Source organism: Lemur catta, chromosome 17, assembly GCF_020740605.2.
Source record: "Lemur catta isolate mLemCat1 chromosome 17, mLemCat1.pri, whole genome shotgun sequence".
NCBI classification, from domain to species: Eukaryota; Metazoa; Chordata; class Mammalia; order Primates; family Lemuridae; genus Lemur; species Lemur catta.
In genome coordinates, this window is record NC_059144.1 from 35,006,419 (window position 1) to 35,024,228 (window position 17,810).

Sequence of the window (17,810 nt, forward strand, 5' to 3'; positions counted from 1 at the left end):
AAGGTCTCCCTGGCCTGGCAGTGATTACACTGTAAAAGTTTGTCCCCTAGGTCAACTCTACAGATAAGTTTGAGGGGCCTCATGTAAAATCAGAGAGAGTCCCGCAAAGGAAATCGAGTCATCCCCAGCAGGGAAACCAATGCTCGTCAACAGGTGTTCCACAGCCCCCACTCCCTCCTCTTCTTATTGCTTCAGCTTGCATGTGATTCCTCTTGGTAAAGGAAGACTGGTTGCAGGTGGTAGTTTGGGGAGTGATGGAGGGAGTTTGGGGAATTTGGGCAAATCAGGAAGTTTGAGGAAAGCTGGGTTCCATTCCTCAGAACATGTAATGGCAAGCCCAGCTTACTCTTTCTGAAGCATCATCGACAATGCTAAAAGTCCTAGAATATGAGATATCTGGTCTTTGGCTATGGACCGCTGCATCCTCAATGAGCTAGACAAATATTCAAGGGAAAAACATCAGTGAACACTTACTACTTCCTGCCCTAAATACCTTCTTTACACATAATGTATTTAATTATTTCAACCCTACAGGGTGGAGGGCATTTAGTTCTCCCCATTTTATAGATGTGAAAACTGAGCCACACGAAACTTTGAAACTTAAATGGTTTGTCCAAGGTCACATGGCTAGCAGTGATTTGAACCCAGGCAGTCAGTTATTAAAAACAAGGTATTAACCACTACCCTCTACTACTTCTGGTTTAGTCTTTCACCCTGACACCACCAGACAACCATCCAAACATGTGTCCCCTACTCCCCAAAACCCCATCCCCAGGCCCAGCAGCTGAATTCCTTAGGACTCATTCAGACACATTTGGATCTGATTTCATGCTGCAAATGGTATCTGGGGTTTTAATATATTTTATGCGCTACTACCTGCTTTTTACTGTTTCCTCTGTTGGCAAGTTTCTGCCTGTGAGTAGTAATGAATACAAAAAAGGCTTTGTTCAGGTGTATTTGTTTTTTTATTTGGGGGGGGTAACTTTTTCCATATAACTAGGGAAAAATGAGCTCTTGTCTATGTTTAGGAATTGAAGACACTTTCAGGACAGCTGCCACCGAAGTGAGTCTGCTTGCGGGAAGTGAGGAGTTTAATGCCACCAAACTGTTTGAAGTTGGTAAGAAGATTTTTTTTTTCCTTTTTTATCCAAATATTGACTTAGTGCTTTGGAGATTCCTTTTGCCTTTGCAATGCCATCCTTGGATCCATGTAAATGTTTCATTTTCCTCTTCTGGGGTCCAATTCTCCTAGCATATTTCTTGCTTATTGAATATACTCTGAGCAATAGAGAGCAATGTATGCCTCCTACACCAGAATAAGCCATACAGGCCTTCTGTGTGCACCCTAATCAGCCCACAGTAGGGGCTCAAGCCACATGGAATCTGGTTTCCTCGGCCTTCGCTAAGTGTCTGCAATAAAATCAAGAAATGGAGCCCTCAGTTCTCCAGCAGAGGGAGGGAGGGAGAGAAAGAGGGAATTTTCTCAATATTGTACACCCCCATCCCTTGCAGGAATATTTTATAAGCCTTTGGTACGCTCTGCTGCTTGTCCGCTAGAAAGTGCTAGAGCACATCCAATAAACATGGACCACACAAAATTAAAAGTGACTATTGAGGTGCAAGGTGCAAGCTTGCTTCTTAAAAATAGCTTCATGTGGCTCTGCATATAATTGTAATATTGTAGAAGGATAAAATTCCTTCTCCCCATCTCTTTTTGCCACCCAACAATTCTTACTTAACTTCATCACTTCTGCCCTGCCTCTTCAGCCACAATTTAGTAGTCCTGAGTCCCTTTTTTTTTTCCATAGCCCAGATATTCAGGAGCTAATTTGGTAAACAAATATGTTTCTCAAATGCCTGTAACGGTCAGATAAGGGTCTCATTAGAACAAGTCTGGAATAAAAGGAAAGACACATAAGAAAGTACACAGGAAAATGGTGCCGGCACTATGACGAAAAGAAACTGAAACAGCTTCAGCGGCAGGGGGCAGTAGAGAGCAGCAGGGGCGACGGCAGAATGAGGCGCTTCATCCAAAGGGGTTAGCTGTGACTTAGCCACCAAGGAATGAATACCGATCCATGGTTGCCAGATGTTCTAATTTTCCAAGAGAGGCCTCAAATCTGGAATATATTTTAATTGTTTAAATGCTTGATAGTATTAATAATTTATTATAAAAACAAACCCAATCAAACATGTCTATGAGCCAGACTGGAGGCAGTGTGGAAACCCTGTGTTACTAGCGCCTGTACCTCACCTCCAATCCCTTCACGTAGCTAAAGTCAAAGTGCATTCATCAGGTGCCTTCTGCGAACAGGGTGCACTTGATTTTAAAAAATGACTTTAAAGATGAGAATTTTACATGAAATGGTACAGCCTCTCTCTGGGGCAGAGAGCTTCTAAGACCTCCTCATGTCATAACCCACAGGCAAGCAGCATCTAGTTTGCTTAAGACCCATTTTGATTGATCAGTGAGGATAAACAGTTCAGCTAATCATTTTTGAGGCAAAGAAAGGGAATTTGGAGGGTCTGTGTCTGGCTTTGTCACAGGTAAACAAGGAGGCACCCATGAATCTCATCAACGTCCTATGGATAAAGGGGGTTCTTGGCAGTAAGAATGCAAAGGGTTGGGGGACAGGATTCTTAACCTTCACTGTTTTCCAGGATCCCAGGGCTTGGATAAAGTTTGACACTGTCACTGGATGAGAAAACACAGAGGCGTGTTCTCTGCACAGTTTCCCAGGTGCCATCAGGATTAACCAGTTCCTGTATTGGCTTCCCTCCCTTCTCTGTCTTGCTTTCCCACCCCCTTCTGGTGTTTCCTGGATTCACCCCCAAAGAACCATTTTCACTGGAATCATTTTGGCTCAGGGTCTGAGAGAACCCAAACTAAGATACTCATTCAACCTGAGGTCCCAGGCTCAGATGACTAAGGGACCAAGAGGTCACCTGTGAGTGAAGGAATCAAACAGGGGCTGTGCTTAACTGGGGACCTCCTGCCCTTGCCACGTAGGGGTCATCGTTCACCTGTTCATGGGGCCAGTTGTTTCCATGAGGAAATACAAGACCAGCAGAGATCCATCTCTTGATTATTCAAATGAGGCCAGGAATCCACACTTACAATTGAAATCACCTATTTCTTCAATATTGGCAACTATCAATATTTTTTTAATGCTGAAAGAACCAAACACAATACCTCTGGGAGTGGGTTCTGACCTAGGCCTACAGGTTTCTGGCCTCTGGCCCAAATGTCAAGTTCCCTAAAAGCAGGTACCTGGAGCCCCTTCCTTTTTGAGGTATCTTACCCTGTGAATTTGTAGACAGTGATTGTTACTGCCTGAGGTTAAGAGGTTGAGAGACTAGCCCTGTTTTAAACCAGTCAGCGAGTGGCAGAAACAAAACTTAGTCCTATAAATGTTTGTTTGAAGCCTTTTCCATCACATCAGTTATTTAGAGAGGAAATTCAAAACAACCCTCTGAATTATTGTTAATTTTGTTAGGAGTGATAATAGGGTTATGGTTATCTAGGAAAATATCCTCTCTCTTTTTTTTTTTTTTTTGGTCGATGCCTACTAAAATTTAGGGGTAGTAATATATATTTCCAGAAAATTTTTAAAAGGTGGAGCAAATATAGTTAAATCTAGGTGACGGAATATGAATAATCATCATATCAGTATTTTCTCTTTACTTTTCTGTGGGTCTGAAAATATGTCCTAATACAAAGTGGGGAGTTGAGAGGAAGTCTTGTGAACAAAGAATTTCCCAAGTTCAAGGGAGGTGAGCCTGGCCACCCATGCCTGGTCGTTCTAGGCGGCTTCAGGGGTCTTTGGGTCTGGGAGGGGAGTTGACTTCAGTGTCACCCTGTGGACCGCTGGTGCATGTGGTGAGAGGGTGTGTGTGTGGCCTTTTTCAGACATGGACAGCTGTGAGCGGTGGATGAGCTGCAAAAGCGAGTTCTTGAAGAAGTACATGCACAAGGTGATCAATGACCTGCCCAGCTGCCCCTGCTCTTACCCCACCGAGGTGGCCTACAGCACGGCCGACATCTTCGACCGCATCAAGCGCAAGGACTTCCGCTGGAAGGACGCCAGCGGGCCCAAGGAGAAGCTGGAGATCTACAAGCCCACGGCCCGCTACTGCATCCGCTCCATGCTGTCCCTGGAGAGCACCACGCTGGCCGCCCAGCACTGTTGCTATGGCGACAACATGCAGCTCATCACCAGGGGCAAAGGTGCGGGGACGCCCAACCTCATCAGCACCGAGTTCTCGGCCGAGCTGCACTACAAGGTGGACGTCCTGCCCTGGATCATCTGCAAGGGCGACTGGAGCAGGTACAATGAGGCCCGGCCCCCCAACAACGGACAGAAGTGCGCCGAGAGCCCTTCGGACGAGGACTACATCAAGCAGTTCCAAGAGGCCAGGGAGTACTAAAGAGACCGGGCCAGGTGGAAACGCCACTTCTGGTTTTGCGACACAAACGCACCGCACTGATCTGCCGACGGGCACGCAGTCCTCCTCCTCCGTGTATGTGTATATTTGTATATACCACATATTTTCATACGTTACACTAGGGGTGTTCGCCAGGCCCGGGAGACTGCCGTGTGACGCCGCCTGGCCATCTGCAGTGCCTACTGAGCTCCTTAGAAGTCCTCCTGGGGTGACGTGGGCAGGAGGATGGGGACAACAAACAAGCCAGAAGAACCTGGAAGCCATAGTGGGTGTGATTCAATTCACCCCGGATCCAGAGTTTCCAAGAGAGGCAAAGGGGGAAAGAGACTGAGGTTGTAAACGTTATAAGCAGTTTTTATATATAACTTATTTAATACAAATGTGACTTATGGGTAACCTTTTCTCTGGAGTTGTCATCGTGAAACTAATCGCTTCTGTGAGAATTCAGAAAGAAAGGGGCTTAGGGATATGGAAGAGAAAGGGAATTTTGCAATGATTTCTTTAAAACTAAATAATGCAATGGAAATGTATCAAAACAAGAAAACACCCACCTTAAACCAAATGTTATTTAGTCATAAGGCACCTTGCTGGAGTCTCAGATTCCGAACTTCTCTTGCCTAAGACTGGGTAGGGGGTGGGGTATTTTAGGGGCAAATGTGAGGCCTGGTTTTAAATGGGCTTTAAAATAATAGACTAATATTAGCATAATGCTATGATTCTACATAGCCCCAAACAGTAGAATTTCTGCTCATGTCTTTGTAGGTTCAGAAGACTGCAGGAAGTTCACACATAAAAACAGGGAGTAGCACTTTTCCAAAGAAAAAAAACAAAACAAATGGGAAAAAATATGGACCGCGTTTTATCTATTTTATTTTAATACCATTTTAATGAATTTTTTCCAACAATATATTCCCAGTAAATAAATATAAAAAGGGGAGGGGGGCTCAAGTCTAAGAAATCCTAATTTTTTTATGTTTTAAGAAAGGAAAAAAACTGCATTATTTTTGTAAAGTATTTATTGAGTCACTGGGTATTATGCATCAAGCAATTGTAATATGACCTGGTTCTGTAGGGTGGAACTTATGAGAAATAAAGAGTTGGTTCTTATGCAATCTTTTACTTGCAAAACTCCAGGAAAAGAGAATATATAATAAAATCATAATAAAATGTGTTACCTGCATCCTTGATTTATAATACAAATACCATTAATAGCCCTAGTGAAGCAAGGCTTCAAGGCAGGGAAGGGGAAAGTTCAACCCACGTGGGAATAAAAGGTTCATTGACTGACATGATTGTGGGTGGTGTAAGTCATAGCACCTTTGCAACCAAGAGGGTCTACCCAGCCCCCAGGAGGCTGAGGCCCATCGACACACGTGCAACTTTTTGCACTCCCAGAAGCCAGACCAAAGGCTTAAGACAGCTTGGGTGACCGGGGCCACTTCCAGACAAAATTCTGTGATTATAGTAATAAGTAAAATTACTCATCATACAAAATATTCCTTTTCCAGATGAGAAAAACCAAAGCTCAGAAAACATAAATCACCTTGGACCCATCTTTCATTTTCTAGCTCAATGTTCTTTCTACTATATCACATTTTGGCGTCCTTATATTCCTGGTCTTTAGAATTCCTGACCCCACCCTTAAGTTCTCCTGGTAAAATCCTATTCATATGGAAAAGCTTTTATCAGTCATTTACACTTTAGAATGAACTATTTACACTTTAGAATGAATTATTTACACTTTATGTCTAATTACGAAATGAGAAGCCTTATTTACATCTAAAGGAATTTTATTGTAACTGAACTAGCAGGAAGAAAATCAATGGATTCATATATCAGGTAAGCAGATTTCTAATAATGGGACAAATTTTTTGCAAAGAATTGCCTGGCAATGGAATGTATTGCCTTTGAGGTGATGAGTTCCCTGTCAGGACAGGTATTCAAGTAGAGGCTGGAGATTATGCACATGAGAAGCTCAATCAAGTGATGAGGAGAGACAAAAGTGTATAAAACAAGACCTCTGATAAGTGTTCTATTAAGGGTAAGTGCAAAGTACATTGGGAAAATAGAGGCAGGAATTAGGGAAGTATGTACTGGTTCTATTGAAGGAGTGGGATTTTATAATGCAGAAAAGGGGGAGATGTGGGTGTGTTTGTAGTAAGAAAACAGTATAGTATGGACAAAGGCAAGGAACTAGGAAAGTGCTTGGTGTGTTCTGATAACCAGGATATTTAGAAGGATGAGCAGCAGGTCGAGAGTGGTGAGTGCCGGAGCCCTATCTCAGGTGTTTTTGTTAAGGATTTAGCATGGACTCTCAAAGAGAATACAGAGCTTTCATACCACAGTGAGAATGACTGATGACAGCAATGTTTTACCTGGGCTCTTTGCCTTTAAAATCAGACCTTGCTGACCAAATGAATTGATAGTTAAAAGGTGGGGAGAACTGGGAGCAGGGGAGGGCTCTGGGCTTTTTGCCTACCAAGAACACCCTGGTCTGGTCTCCCATACACCATCAGGATGGTTCCACACAGCTGGAAATTTGCTGAACTATAATCTGCCTCTATCAGGATGAGCTAATGTTCAGTCCCAAAGTTCTAGGGGGCCAATGAGTGACTCTCAGAAAACAAGACCTCAGACTTCACTGCCCAGGTTATCCAATAAGACAAGGAGACTCTTATCTCATTCAATCCAAGCTGGCTCTACAGTAACCCAGGTAATTCCCTCAGTGGGCAGTGGATCATTGGCTCAAGGGCCAACATTGCCTACAGCAGAGTAAGATGTCTGTGGCCCCACCTGCAGCACCTGTAAATATGACCCCTCTGTAGCCACTTAGATATCTACCTTCGAGTGCACTGCTCTTTTTGCCTTTGCCTGGAAAGAGAGCCCTAGTAATCCTCTGGGCCTCTTGGGTCCCACATCTGAATAAGTCAAGAGTGGCAGAGATGCCCAGGGCCCTCTAGTGGCTGCACATAGGAAGGGTAAAGGAGGGATGGGGGAGTGCATAGCTTCCTCTCAGCCCCAGTTCAAGGGTCCACCATGATATAGTCTCCCAAGGATTGTAGTCTTTATGTCTCAGTGGCCAAGAAGGTAGATAGAATTCCTCGTTCTAACACCAAGGATCTAAGAATAGGTACTATACCAGCTGCCATTTTCTGAGCACATGCTTGGTGCCTCTGTGCTAATCATTTTACCACAGGAGCCAGGCACTATTACATCCACTTTACAGACGAGGAAAAGAAGCCCAACAAGGTTAGCTAAGTTGCCCAAGGTCATACCGCTTGGTAAATGACATAGCTAGTAGAAGCTAGCTCTGTCTGACCACCAGAGCCCATGCTCTTAAACCCAACACCTGTGCTCCACTCTCTTCCTCACTCTTCCTAAGATCCACTGGATCAGTTCTTTTCTGGAACTTACTGCCTTTGCTTAAATTGTTCAAAGAGAATCTGGCTTTATCTCCATGTATTTGGCTCAGTTCTCTCATAGTCCGTAAGAGGATTTTCTAGTTCTGTAGCTGAGCCCTTGTTTGGGTTGGGTGGCAGCATCCAGTATTTGACTTTTCTAGAAGATAGCTCACACCATGGACAAGAACAGAGACTGGTCTGCTTTTCCCACTGCAGTAAGCCCTGTGCTAACTCTTAGCTATTGGGTAGACCTCTCATGCCTTCCTATACTCCCAGCTTCTAGCACTACAGCTGGTATACACAGTTGGGCAATGTGCACAGTGCTTAAGAGTTTGAGGGTTCAGTCAGACTCCTTGGATTCCAATCCTGACTCCCTCAGTTGCCTGCTGGGTACCATTGGATAAGTTAATCAGCCTCTCCAAGTTTCAGTTTACTCATATGGCTGTTGTGAGAATGAAATGAGATAGGTTCATAAGTTCTTAGCACAGGGCCTGTCACAAACCATGTGCAAAGAAGGTTGGGCATTGGCATTAGTCACTTGACAAGTATTTACTGAGCATCTTTATATGCCAAGATGCCAGAGATATAGCAGTGCACAAATCAAAGTCCCTCCTCATAGAGGATAGACAGCTGAAAATAAATAAGTGCATAATCAGAGATTATGGTAAGTGATATAAAGACAAATTTTTTGATCACACATTTAAAGTGATGCTAGTTGCTTAACTAGTGTAATGATAATCCCCCAAATTACAGTGGCTTAACACAATAAAAGCCTAAAGTGTATGTTTCTAACCAAGTGGCCCTTCTCCAAGTGATAACCCAGGGATCCAGGCTCCTTCCATCCTATGGCTCTGCCATCACCAAGGCATGACTCTCTAGGATGCCCTGGGGGTCATCTCTATTCCAGCCTGCTCAACAGGTAGAGAGCAGGGAGGCTACGTGTAAAGGTTTTAGTAAGTCAGGCAGCAAAGTGCTGTACGTCACTTCTACTTACTCTCCACGGCTCTGTCACGTGCCACATCCTTCTGCAAGAGAGACTGGGAAATGGAGTTCAGTTGGGGGCTCAGAAAGCAGAGATGGGCTGTGTGAGCACTCAGCCAGTCTCTGCCACGGGGGCAGGCCACCAACTCCCCAAGTATACAAGGCAGGAAAGAAAGGCAGCAGAAGGGGCTCTGGGTGAACCCAAAGTAGGTGACCAAAGGAGAGACCCCTTTCACTCCCCCACTAACTTCCACATTGTATTACAGTGCTAAGCTGGACCTCAGTGTCCTCATCTGTAAATTGGGATAAGGCCACTGTCCCACTGACATGCTGTCAGGTACTTTTGCTGTCCCAAACATCCCCCTGGCACTTTCCACATCTGTTTAGGCCAGCCCAACTTTCAGGGGGCAACGCCTGCAAAGCTTTGCCTGATGGTTTTCTCCAGCCCCTGGAGCCCGCTCAGCTTGCACAGCAACAGACTGAAGTGCCTCGGAGTTAGCCCTGCCCCCCCTCCCCAGAATGCTGGATGGTTGACTGACAGGCGCTCAGTCAGTGAACACCCCAGCTCCCTCACCCCTCACGTGGGGCAATCATGAAGCCTATCTTATACCATTCCAGGAGCTCCTAGTGGCACTGAGCTCCAGTTACCCACCCATGGTGGTAAACTGCTTGGTGACACGTGCTTTATTGGCTTCCTTTCCTTCACTGTCTCTCTGCCCCATTTCCTACAAGTACTTGCTGGAATCATCCACCAAATAAGCTACTTCCCTCAGGTGTGCTTCTGGGGGATCCCAAACCAAGACATCACTTCACACTTTAATACTCATTAAGTGCTATTCAGATATGAGCTTATTATTGTCATCATGCACCTCTGAGAGTGAGGTTTTGCTGTAGGTGATAGTTCTACCAAAAAAGAAAAATCCCAATCTCATTCTGGCCAGAGATAGGAGCTCTAATAGATTTCAACACCATTGAGTTTTTACAAAATAAAATACACTCGTAGTTTTTATGATTAGATTCAACAGACAGAAGATTACTCTCACAAATACCTCTAAAAGTTTTTAAACACTTTTTTCTTAATTCTAGAATTAATTTCCTTGCTGACTGCAGACTGGTACAGCTCCAAAGACCACACTTCGAGTAGCACTGTCCAAATCAACTGAGCGACAGTGATCTAAACTCCCATGAGCATCAATTGTGTCCTGATGTACAAAGAGTTATGAAAAAGCTTCCCAGGAAGTGTGCGTGGGGAGGGGATTGGGATGGAGTTCTCTCTCTGTCGTCCACGTACAATTTCCAATGGAAAAATGCATGGGTCGTCACCATTGTGCCTGCACAATTTCAGACAAATTAAAGGCTTGTCTCAGCAATTACTTGGTGGGTATATACAAGAACATACACCCATGTGTACAGCTCCTGTGTACAGAGTAGTGTAAATTAAGGCAGAAGTTTTGCAGCCAGTTGCTTTTCTGAGGTTTAGTATTGGTTTACTGTACAAAACTAGAAGGACATTTGCCAGGATCAGAAGGTAAGATTTTAAGACACAAAAACAAAGCTTAGACACAGATTTTTTTTTTTTTAAAGATCTCTGTGTAGAAATTTGGAAAGCCAACATGCAAAGACCAGTGCCTTGCCTGTAATGGCAAAAACAACATCATCCTTAACCATTTAAGCAGTAAGGGAGTGGGCAGGGGACTGGGTTGAGACACAGCTGCAATAGCAAAGCTGGGTAAGAATTTTATGACTTTGCTAATTTTCTATCTGTTCTGGGAGTAATAAATGTGCCCTTACAGATATTCACGATTGCCCTCAAAATGAAAAAACCTTTTAAATGGCACAGAAAAGCCTTTCATTCTGGAGGCATGTAATTCATGGATGATTTTCAAAATGTCATGTTTGAATTGGGAAAGTAACATTTCTTGAATTAATCAGCCAATTGCTGCAAGAATATGACTCAAAGGATATAAAAATTTCAAGCCTCACTTATAAAAAAGAAAAAGGATTTTTTTTATGCAGTTAAGTTCATTTTTCACAAAGGTCATGGCTAAATCTTAGGTTTATTTGCCATGGAACAGAACAGTCTAAATGAAGTACGCCTTCAATTCCTTAGTGAAAGGGAATGTTAGCAGATTTTTACAAGCACCACTTTAAATTTTTATACCACTACACATGCGTTTTCACTTTGTCTAGTTGTACCCTCCTTTACTCGCCTCTATACCCAGCTTTGCCAGTGTGTTTTGTTTGTTTGGTTGGTTGGTTGGTTTTACCTTTGGAGAGCTCAGCAAATGAAGAAAGGCAAAAACAAATGAAAAAAAAAAAAAAAAGCAGCGACTTTCTGGATGAAATTCTCTTTGGGGCCTCTCAAGTGACTCACTACCAGTGTTGTCAACATAAGCAAAGTGAGGTCTCGGCAAAGGGAAGACAAAAGAGACTCACATCACTGACTCAGCTTTCCCCAAAGAGCCTTCCAGTCCCCACTCAAGGGCTGGTCAGGTCCTGCCCAGCAAAGACCAGAAAGGGATTTCCAAAGGTCTGAAGTCTTAGAGCCAAGTGACCCGGGTTCCTCTGGTTAAAAGAGAGTGAGGTGTTCTGTGCTGGTGGCTGCAGAGGACAGAACTTCCTGTCAAGAACATGTTAGGGTGCTCTCCTGGAGATCCCAGTGAATGGAAGCCAAGGCCACCTGCTCCATGTTTCAGGGAAAAGCTCATCTCTGAGCCCCTCTTGAGCACTTCTTCCTGCGATTACAGGATATTGTAAAGAAGCGAAGAAGGAAAGCAGGGATTCAGTCCTGGGAAGATAAAGGCTGGTTCATGTCACTCATCAGCACAAATGTAGAAAGCTGGAGCTTGACGTGAAGCTGGTAGACTCCCCCTCTGTTCCACTCTTCTCCACTGTTTCTACACGCACCATTCCGATCACCTTCCCTGCCGCTCTCCTCCCACTCCCTCCGCCACACGGTTGGCTATCTTGCAGCTGACTGGCCATCCTTTGGGCCAATCTTTTTCAAAAGTACCTTGGAACATTTTATTGAAGTATAACATACATTCAGAAAAGCATATGTATATCGTAAGTTCAAGGCTCAATGCCTTTCATAAAGTGAACACACTCAGATAACCAACATCCATGACCAACATGGAGGCTCATGAAGGAGCTCTCTGGGGTGATAGAAATGCTCTATGTATTGTGTAGCTTGATTGTCAAAACTCACTGAAGTGCACACTCTTTAAAAAAGTAAAGTTCTTCATGTGTATATTTTACCTCAATACAAGCTGCCCAAGCTCCAGCCATCACATTCATATTCCAGCCAGCATAAAAGAAGGAGTGGGAAAGGACTTCCTAGAAGTTAAGGCACCATTTCTCTTTGCATCCCATTGAACAGAACTTAGTAATATAGCCATAACTAGTTGTAAGAGATGATGGGAAAAAATCATCTTTATCTGAGCTAGCCATGTGCCCCAGGTAAAAAAAATAAGGATTTTTATGACAATAAAGAAGATTCTGGAAACAAAACTAGCAATTTCTTCCATAGGGGCCTAAATCACACGAATCCTGACTGGCAACTGTAGTCAAAATTTCTATGTCAAGTGAGATCAGACCAAAAGCCCACCACAGCCTGCTGCCCCGAGAAGGGCTTTTTCTTTCTAGGTAAGTGGCAATTGCAGCTTGCATCCAAGGGGAGAAATGCTCTGGGAGGTTCCAGAATTCTGTCCCCACAAGCGTCTAAAACCCTCTTAGCCCAGGTCTGTTGCCTGGAACCCTCAGCCCGAGCACAGAGCCTTGGTGTGTTGTCTTTAACTTGATCCCGAGCTCCTAGCCCAGAGCCTGGCAGGCACAGTGGGCTGTCAAAGAAATGTTTGTGAAGCTGATGAATGAGCTGCTACATTCAATGGCCTCTCACATAAATGCATAACTATTTTTCATGTGTATATAAATATTAAATATATTATTGAATTCACATCTTTTCTTTCCATGTGTATTTTCTTGGTGAATTTCTAAGTATGTGTAGAGCAGGAAGAAGCAGCAGAGTCAGTTTTTTGGGCTAGTTTGAATCTGCCTGGTTTGAATCTCTCGTTGGCCATGTGCTAGCTGTGTGACCTTGAGCAAGGTACTTAACTTCTCTGTGCCTTAGTTTCCTCCTTTGTAAAATATGGTTCGTAATGGTACTATTGCTCATGGGGTTGTGATGAAGAATTAATGATTTCACATTTATATTATGTAAATTGTGGTGTATCACTTAGAATAGTGATTGGCACAGAGTGTTAAATAAAATAAATAAATTTTTTTTTAAGGCAAGTGTAAAATAAAGTTTATTGAGAAGGGACAAGATAGGTTTACAGAGCAAGGGCAAGATATAGGTTCACAGAGCCAGAGCAAGGCACATTTGCCACAGACAACAAACAGACACCCCTGACCTAAGAAGAGGGCCCTGAAATAAAATATTAAAAGTATAAGTACCTTCTTGCAAAGTCATTTTATAATGTCATAAAGAGATTCTCCTCCTTAACAGAGCTGAAAAGCTGCAGCCTAGCCTAGATGATTTCCAATTTGGCAGCTCTTTAGGTTCAAGCATTTCTTAAAATTGCTCCACTCCCAAGAGTGAGTCAGTTCACCATCATCAAAGACAGTTTGTGATGCATCTCCTGGGTGTCCAGACCTAGCTTAAAGAGTTACACGTTGCTCTCAAAGAAGAGGCAACCCCGCACCCCACCCTCGGCCGTTTTCTTGGCTGATGGACCCTGTGCAGGCTCGGACTGTATTTCTCTCTCCAAATCCTCCACCTGCCAACTCACTTGCCTCACAGCATCTCAGCAGCTGACCATGTTGCAAACAGAGATCAATCCCCTTTGATGCCCAGCACCAGACGAGGTCCATATGAGGCTCTCAAACAAAGCTTGTGCTTTGTTTCTAAACAACTGAAGAATTACAAAGAGGAAGAAGTACCCTATTTTCTCAGGCTCCCTTTTCCTGCTCAGATGGAAGGAAAGCCCAAGACCCAGGGAGGGACCCAATGAGACAGAGATAGACTTTGAGGAGGAGACAGGAACGCAGGACAAGGAATAACTGCAAAGCTTAGATTACTTCCTAAAGGATGGGGGGGGCAGGGATACATGATCTTTATCTAATCAGACAGTCTACCCAGGAAGTCCCTGAGATCAAAGCAAGGGGCTTTTTATTTAGCACTGTGTCAACTTAAAAACAGTCCTGGCAAAGCCACAGATCTGGACAAGCTCACACCTCTCCCCACCCCCACCGCCCTGACCCGTCTCTCAGCATCTGAACCCTCTTAACATTCCATTTGGAATAAAACCCTGGGATGAAAAGAGTCCCTCAGATTACTATAGGAAGAGACACATTGACAAAGCAAGGCAGAAAATGCCACAGTCCTTCCTGGCTTTCCAGAGAACTCTTGGGGAAGGCACGACCATTTCACTTTTGTGCATAGATTCCCCACCATTCACTATTCCCCTGGGAGCAAAGGAGTCTCGAGGGGGAACAGTACAGAGCCACTTGTCACAGATGTTTTACCAAACCTGCCAGGCATTGTGGCATGACATCTGGGAGGAAAAGCAGGCACTAAGGGAGAGCAGTTGGACAGTGATGTGGAACAGAGGAAGGCAAGAGAGCAGAGCTATAGTCCCCAAATATTCCTTGGTCCAGAGGATGAGACGGTGGGTAGGGTTTTGTGGGGTACGTTCGTGTAAAGCAGGAGAGACATACTGAAGACATAGGTTGGAGAAAAGACAGGGGCTGAGGAGACTATAGACTGTCCCAAAGGGAGGGAGGTCACTTCTCAGAAATACTCAAGGGCAACAAGGCGTGAAAGTTGGAATCACACTACAAAGGTAGAAAGAGCTCATCTTCCCAGATAAAAGACTACTGAACCAGGATTCACCCCACCCAGAGCTCAACACTCTTTCTTTCTCAGTGCAGCTTATATTCTGCCAAAACCAGTACCTACCAAAACACGGACACATGCCTCAATATGGTACTATTCATAAGAAGCTAAGTCTTCTTGGTCAATTACTTTGTTAGGTAATATATATTATCTCATCAATCTTTACAACAACCTTGTGATTATAATTCTTATTTGATAAACTGTGTTCATCCATTTGGACCTGATTTTTCTTATACATGCCATGGACTACTACCAGAGTTGATTATTTAAAGAAATTTTTGAAAGGAGAGTACTTTGCATTCACCTTGAAAAAAAATCTTGTTATTCAACCCTAGCAATCTGAAATGGGAGAATTAATCTTTTTCTGTCCTCTCCTCTAAACAAAAAAATTTTTTTAATAGCCAAACCGACAAGAAATACATTATTTCTTGTGAGCCTTTCTGTGTTTCTGTTTGGTCAGTTAGGTACTTTAAGAATGTGTGTTTCTCAAGAAATGTTAGCTGTCTTCCTTCTACTAAGAACTTGCACTGGAAAGGAATTAGTATAATCCAAGAAACATGTAAAGTAATTGTTTGATGTCCTATAGGAAAACATTGTGACTTTCAGGTTCTAAGTCTAGGACCTATCTGTGAAATCAACTTTAATAACCTTGTTAATGCTTGTGTGGCTGTTTACAAAGTGTGTCCTCATGGGTCGTCTCTGGCTTTCATAGCCCCAACTCACAGGTAAGGAAATGGAAGATGACAGCAAGGAATCAACTTGCTAAAAAATATACAGGGGGTTGTAGGGATTGATCGCCTTGTCTTGCTTCAAGACATAACTAAATGTGAGGTATATTTTTTAAATACAGCTTCTGGCTCCAGGACTTGTGAAGCTTTAAAATGATCGGCAGAACCCAAAGGTGCAGAAAAAAGGATCTTGTCCACATTTTTGGCAGGGGCATAGGATTTAAATTTACATCCTTACTTCTCACTGAAAACTAGCAGGTCTTAATCATGACTGGATGAGAGCCTTTTGGAAGAAGTTAATTATGCCCTAATCATGTTCATCTATTTCAAATACTAAGGAAGCTTGCACTGGCACGGGGAGAAATGGCTTGAAGATAGGAAGCAAAGTGATGGCTACAAGGTTATCTTCACATTGTTCTTTAATTTCTCACATACAATCTCTTTTTATGGTTACTGTCATGCCAGGTGGCAAAAATGGCACCCAACATCACCGCAGAAAGCACCTACTAAAAATATTATTAAACAGTAGATGAGTTTAAAGCTGGAAGCTCTCTTAGAAATAACACGATTTAAGTTCCTTATTTTGCAGATGAGAAAATTAAAGCACAGGGAGGCAAAGAGATTTGGTCATATAGCTGAAGAAAAATACAAGGATTCCTAGCTCCGATGACATTTTATCACCTTTTGATCAGAAAGTATTTTGTTTCTTTTCTGCTCCTTCTCCTCTTAGTGCAGCTATTTCTTTATTGCTGTTCCAAAGAAACAAATCAGAATGTTTCTGTTTGTTTTGTATGTAGAGTTCCAGCAGGGAACTCCTGGATGCAAGGAACAAAGAGAGCCGCTCAACCTAACTAACCACCAGGGGGTGCTCACAGGACAGTCTGACAAATGGCGGGTGGCCCTGGAAAGTCTCCCTTCTCTGGAGAAACACACGTGCCACCACAACTGAGACTATTATCTTTTGTTCTTAAGCAAGGTCTTAAGGACCTGAGGTCTCAGATCCCTTCTGAAAAGTTTGCACATTTGTATTCGGCAAGAAAAGTTGCAACACATGTCAACCTTGTGCTTAAGATGTTTAGATGTTTAGAGTTCTTGCATGCTTGCTCTTCCGACATACGTCTTCACAAATAAAATGGGGAGCAAATGTCTCTGATACCCAAGCAAGGCAGAAGAGAGTTGTGATTAGACGTCATGAGAGGGAACACAATTTCTAGGCCCTAGGTAATCAGGAAGATTATAATATTCAGCCCTTCCCAACCTGTTTCCTGGGAGAGGTACCTGGTTGTCCCCAGAGACCTGACTATGGGTTTGTGCAAAACCCTTCTGCTCCCTTCACAAGACAAAACTCCTTTCAGAGGAAAGCCGGATTCTGAATGATCAGATCTTCAATGAATCCCACCTGTACCAAAACTGTGACATGTGGGTAATATCCATTCATTCATAGTTCCCATTTGATAAACTAAGTTCATCAGTTTGAACCTGATTTTTCTTATACATGTCATTAACTACTCCATGTCATTAACTACTCTGATTCTTAACAGAAAGTTCAAAAGGAAAGTATTTAACATTCACCTTGAAAGAAAAAATATCGTTCTTTAATTCCAGCATTTCAAAATGGAGGCTTCCTTATGGGTAAAGAACAGTTTCATCAATCATCAAAAAAGAAGTGCTTACAAAGAGGTCCCTACAAAGAGGTCGTCCTATCTTACTACCTCTTTGTAATCACATCCTCCATCCCCACCCTCCTGATTCCTGGTACCTACCGATCTATTTTCCACCGCTACAATTTTGTCTTTTTGAAATGTCATGTAACTAGAAACATACAATGTGTTACCTTTTCTGACTGGTTTCTTTCACTCAACATAATGCCTTTGAGATTCACCCAAATTGTTGTATGTGTCAGTAGTTCATTCTTTTTTATTGCTTAGTAGTATTCCATTGGATGTTCCAGTTTGTTTATCCATTTACCCACTAAAGGACATTTAAGTTGTTTGTACATTTTGGAAAATTATGGAAAGACCTGCTATCAACATTTACATACAGGTTTTGTGTGCATATAAGATTTGATTTCTGTAGAGAAGGATAGCTGGGTCATATGTTAAGTATATGTTTTACTGTTTAAGAAACTACCAAATGATTTTTCAGAGTGGCTGTACCATACATACTCAGCAATGTATGAGTATTCCAGTTGCTACACATCCTCACCAACACCTGGCATACCAGTATTTTTTATTTTAGCCATTCTAGTAGGTATATAGTGGTATCCCATCATGTTGTTAGTGTGAATTTCTATAATGGTTAATGACATTGAGCATCTTTTCGTGTATTTATCTGCCTTCTGTATATCCTTTTTGAAGA

The 17,810-nt window shown here is 43.0% G+C and overlaps 2 protein-coding genes across 3 annotated transcripts in view; one reads left to right on the forward strand and one right to left on the reverse strand.

Moving 5' to 3' along the window:
• Positions 1–5,617, forward strand: part of ISM1 (isthmin 1) — a 62,338-nt gene extending 56,721 nt beyond the window's left edge. The window contains exons 5-6 of the mRNA XM_045529287.1: positions 1,029–1,118; positions 3,911–5,617. Of these exons, the coding sequence (XP_045385243.1) occupies positions 1,029–1,118; positions 3,911–4,428 (608 nt within the window). The 3' untranslated portion in view covers positions 4,429–5,617. The remainder of the gene's footprint in view (positions 1–1,028; positions 1,119–3,910) is intronic.
• TASP1 (taspase 1) overlaps positions 1–17,810 on the reverse strand; it is a 278,892-nt gene that overhangs the window by 44,994 nt on the left and 216,088 nt on the right. The window lies entirely within an intron of this gene.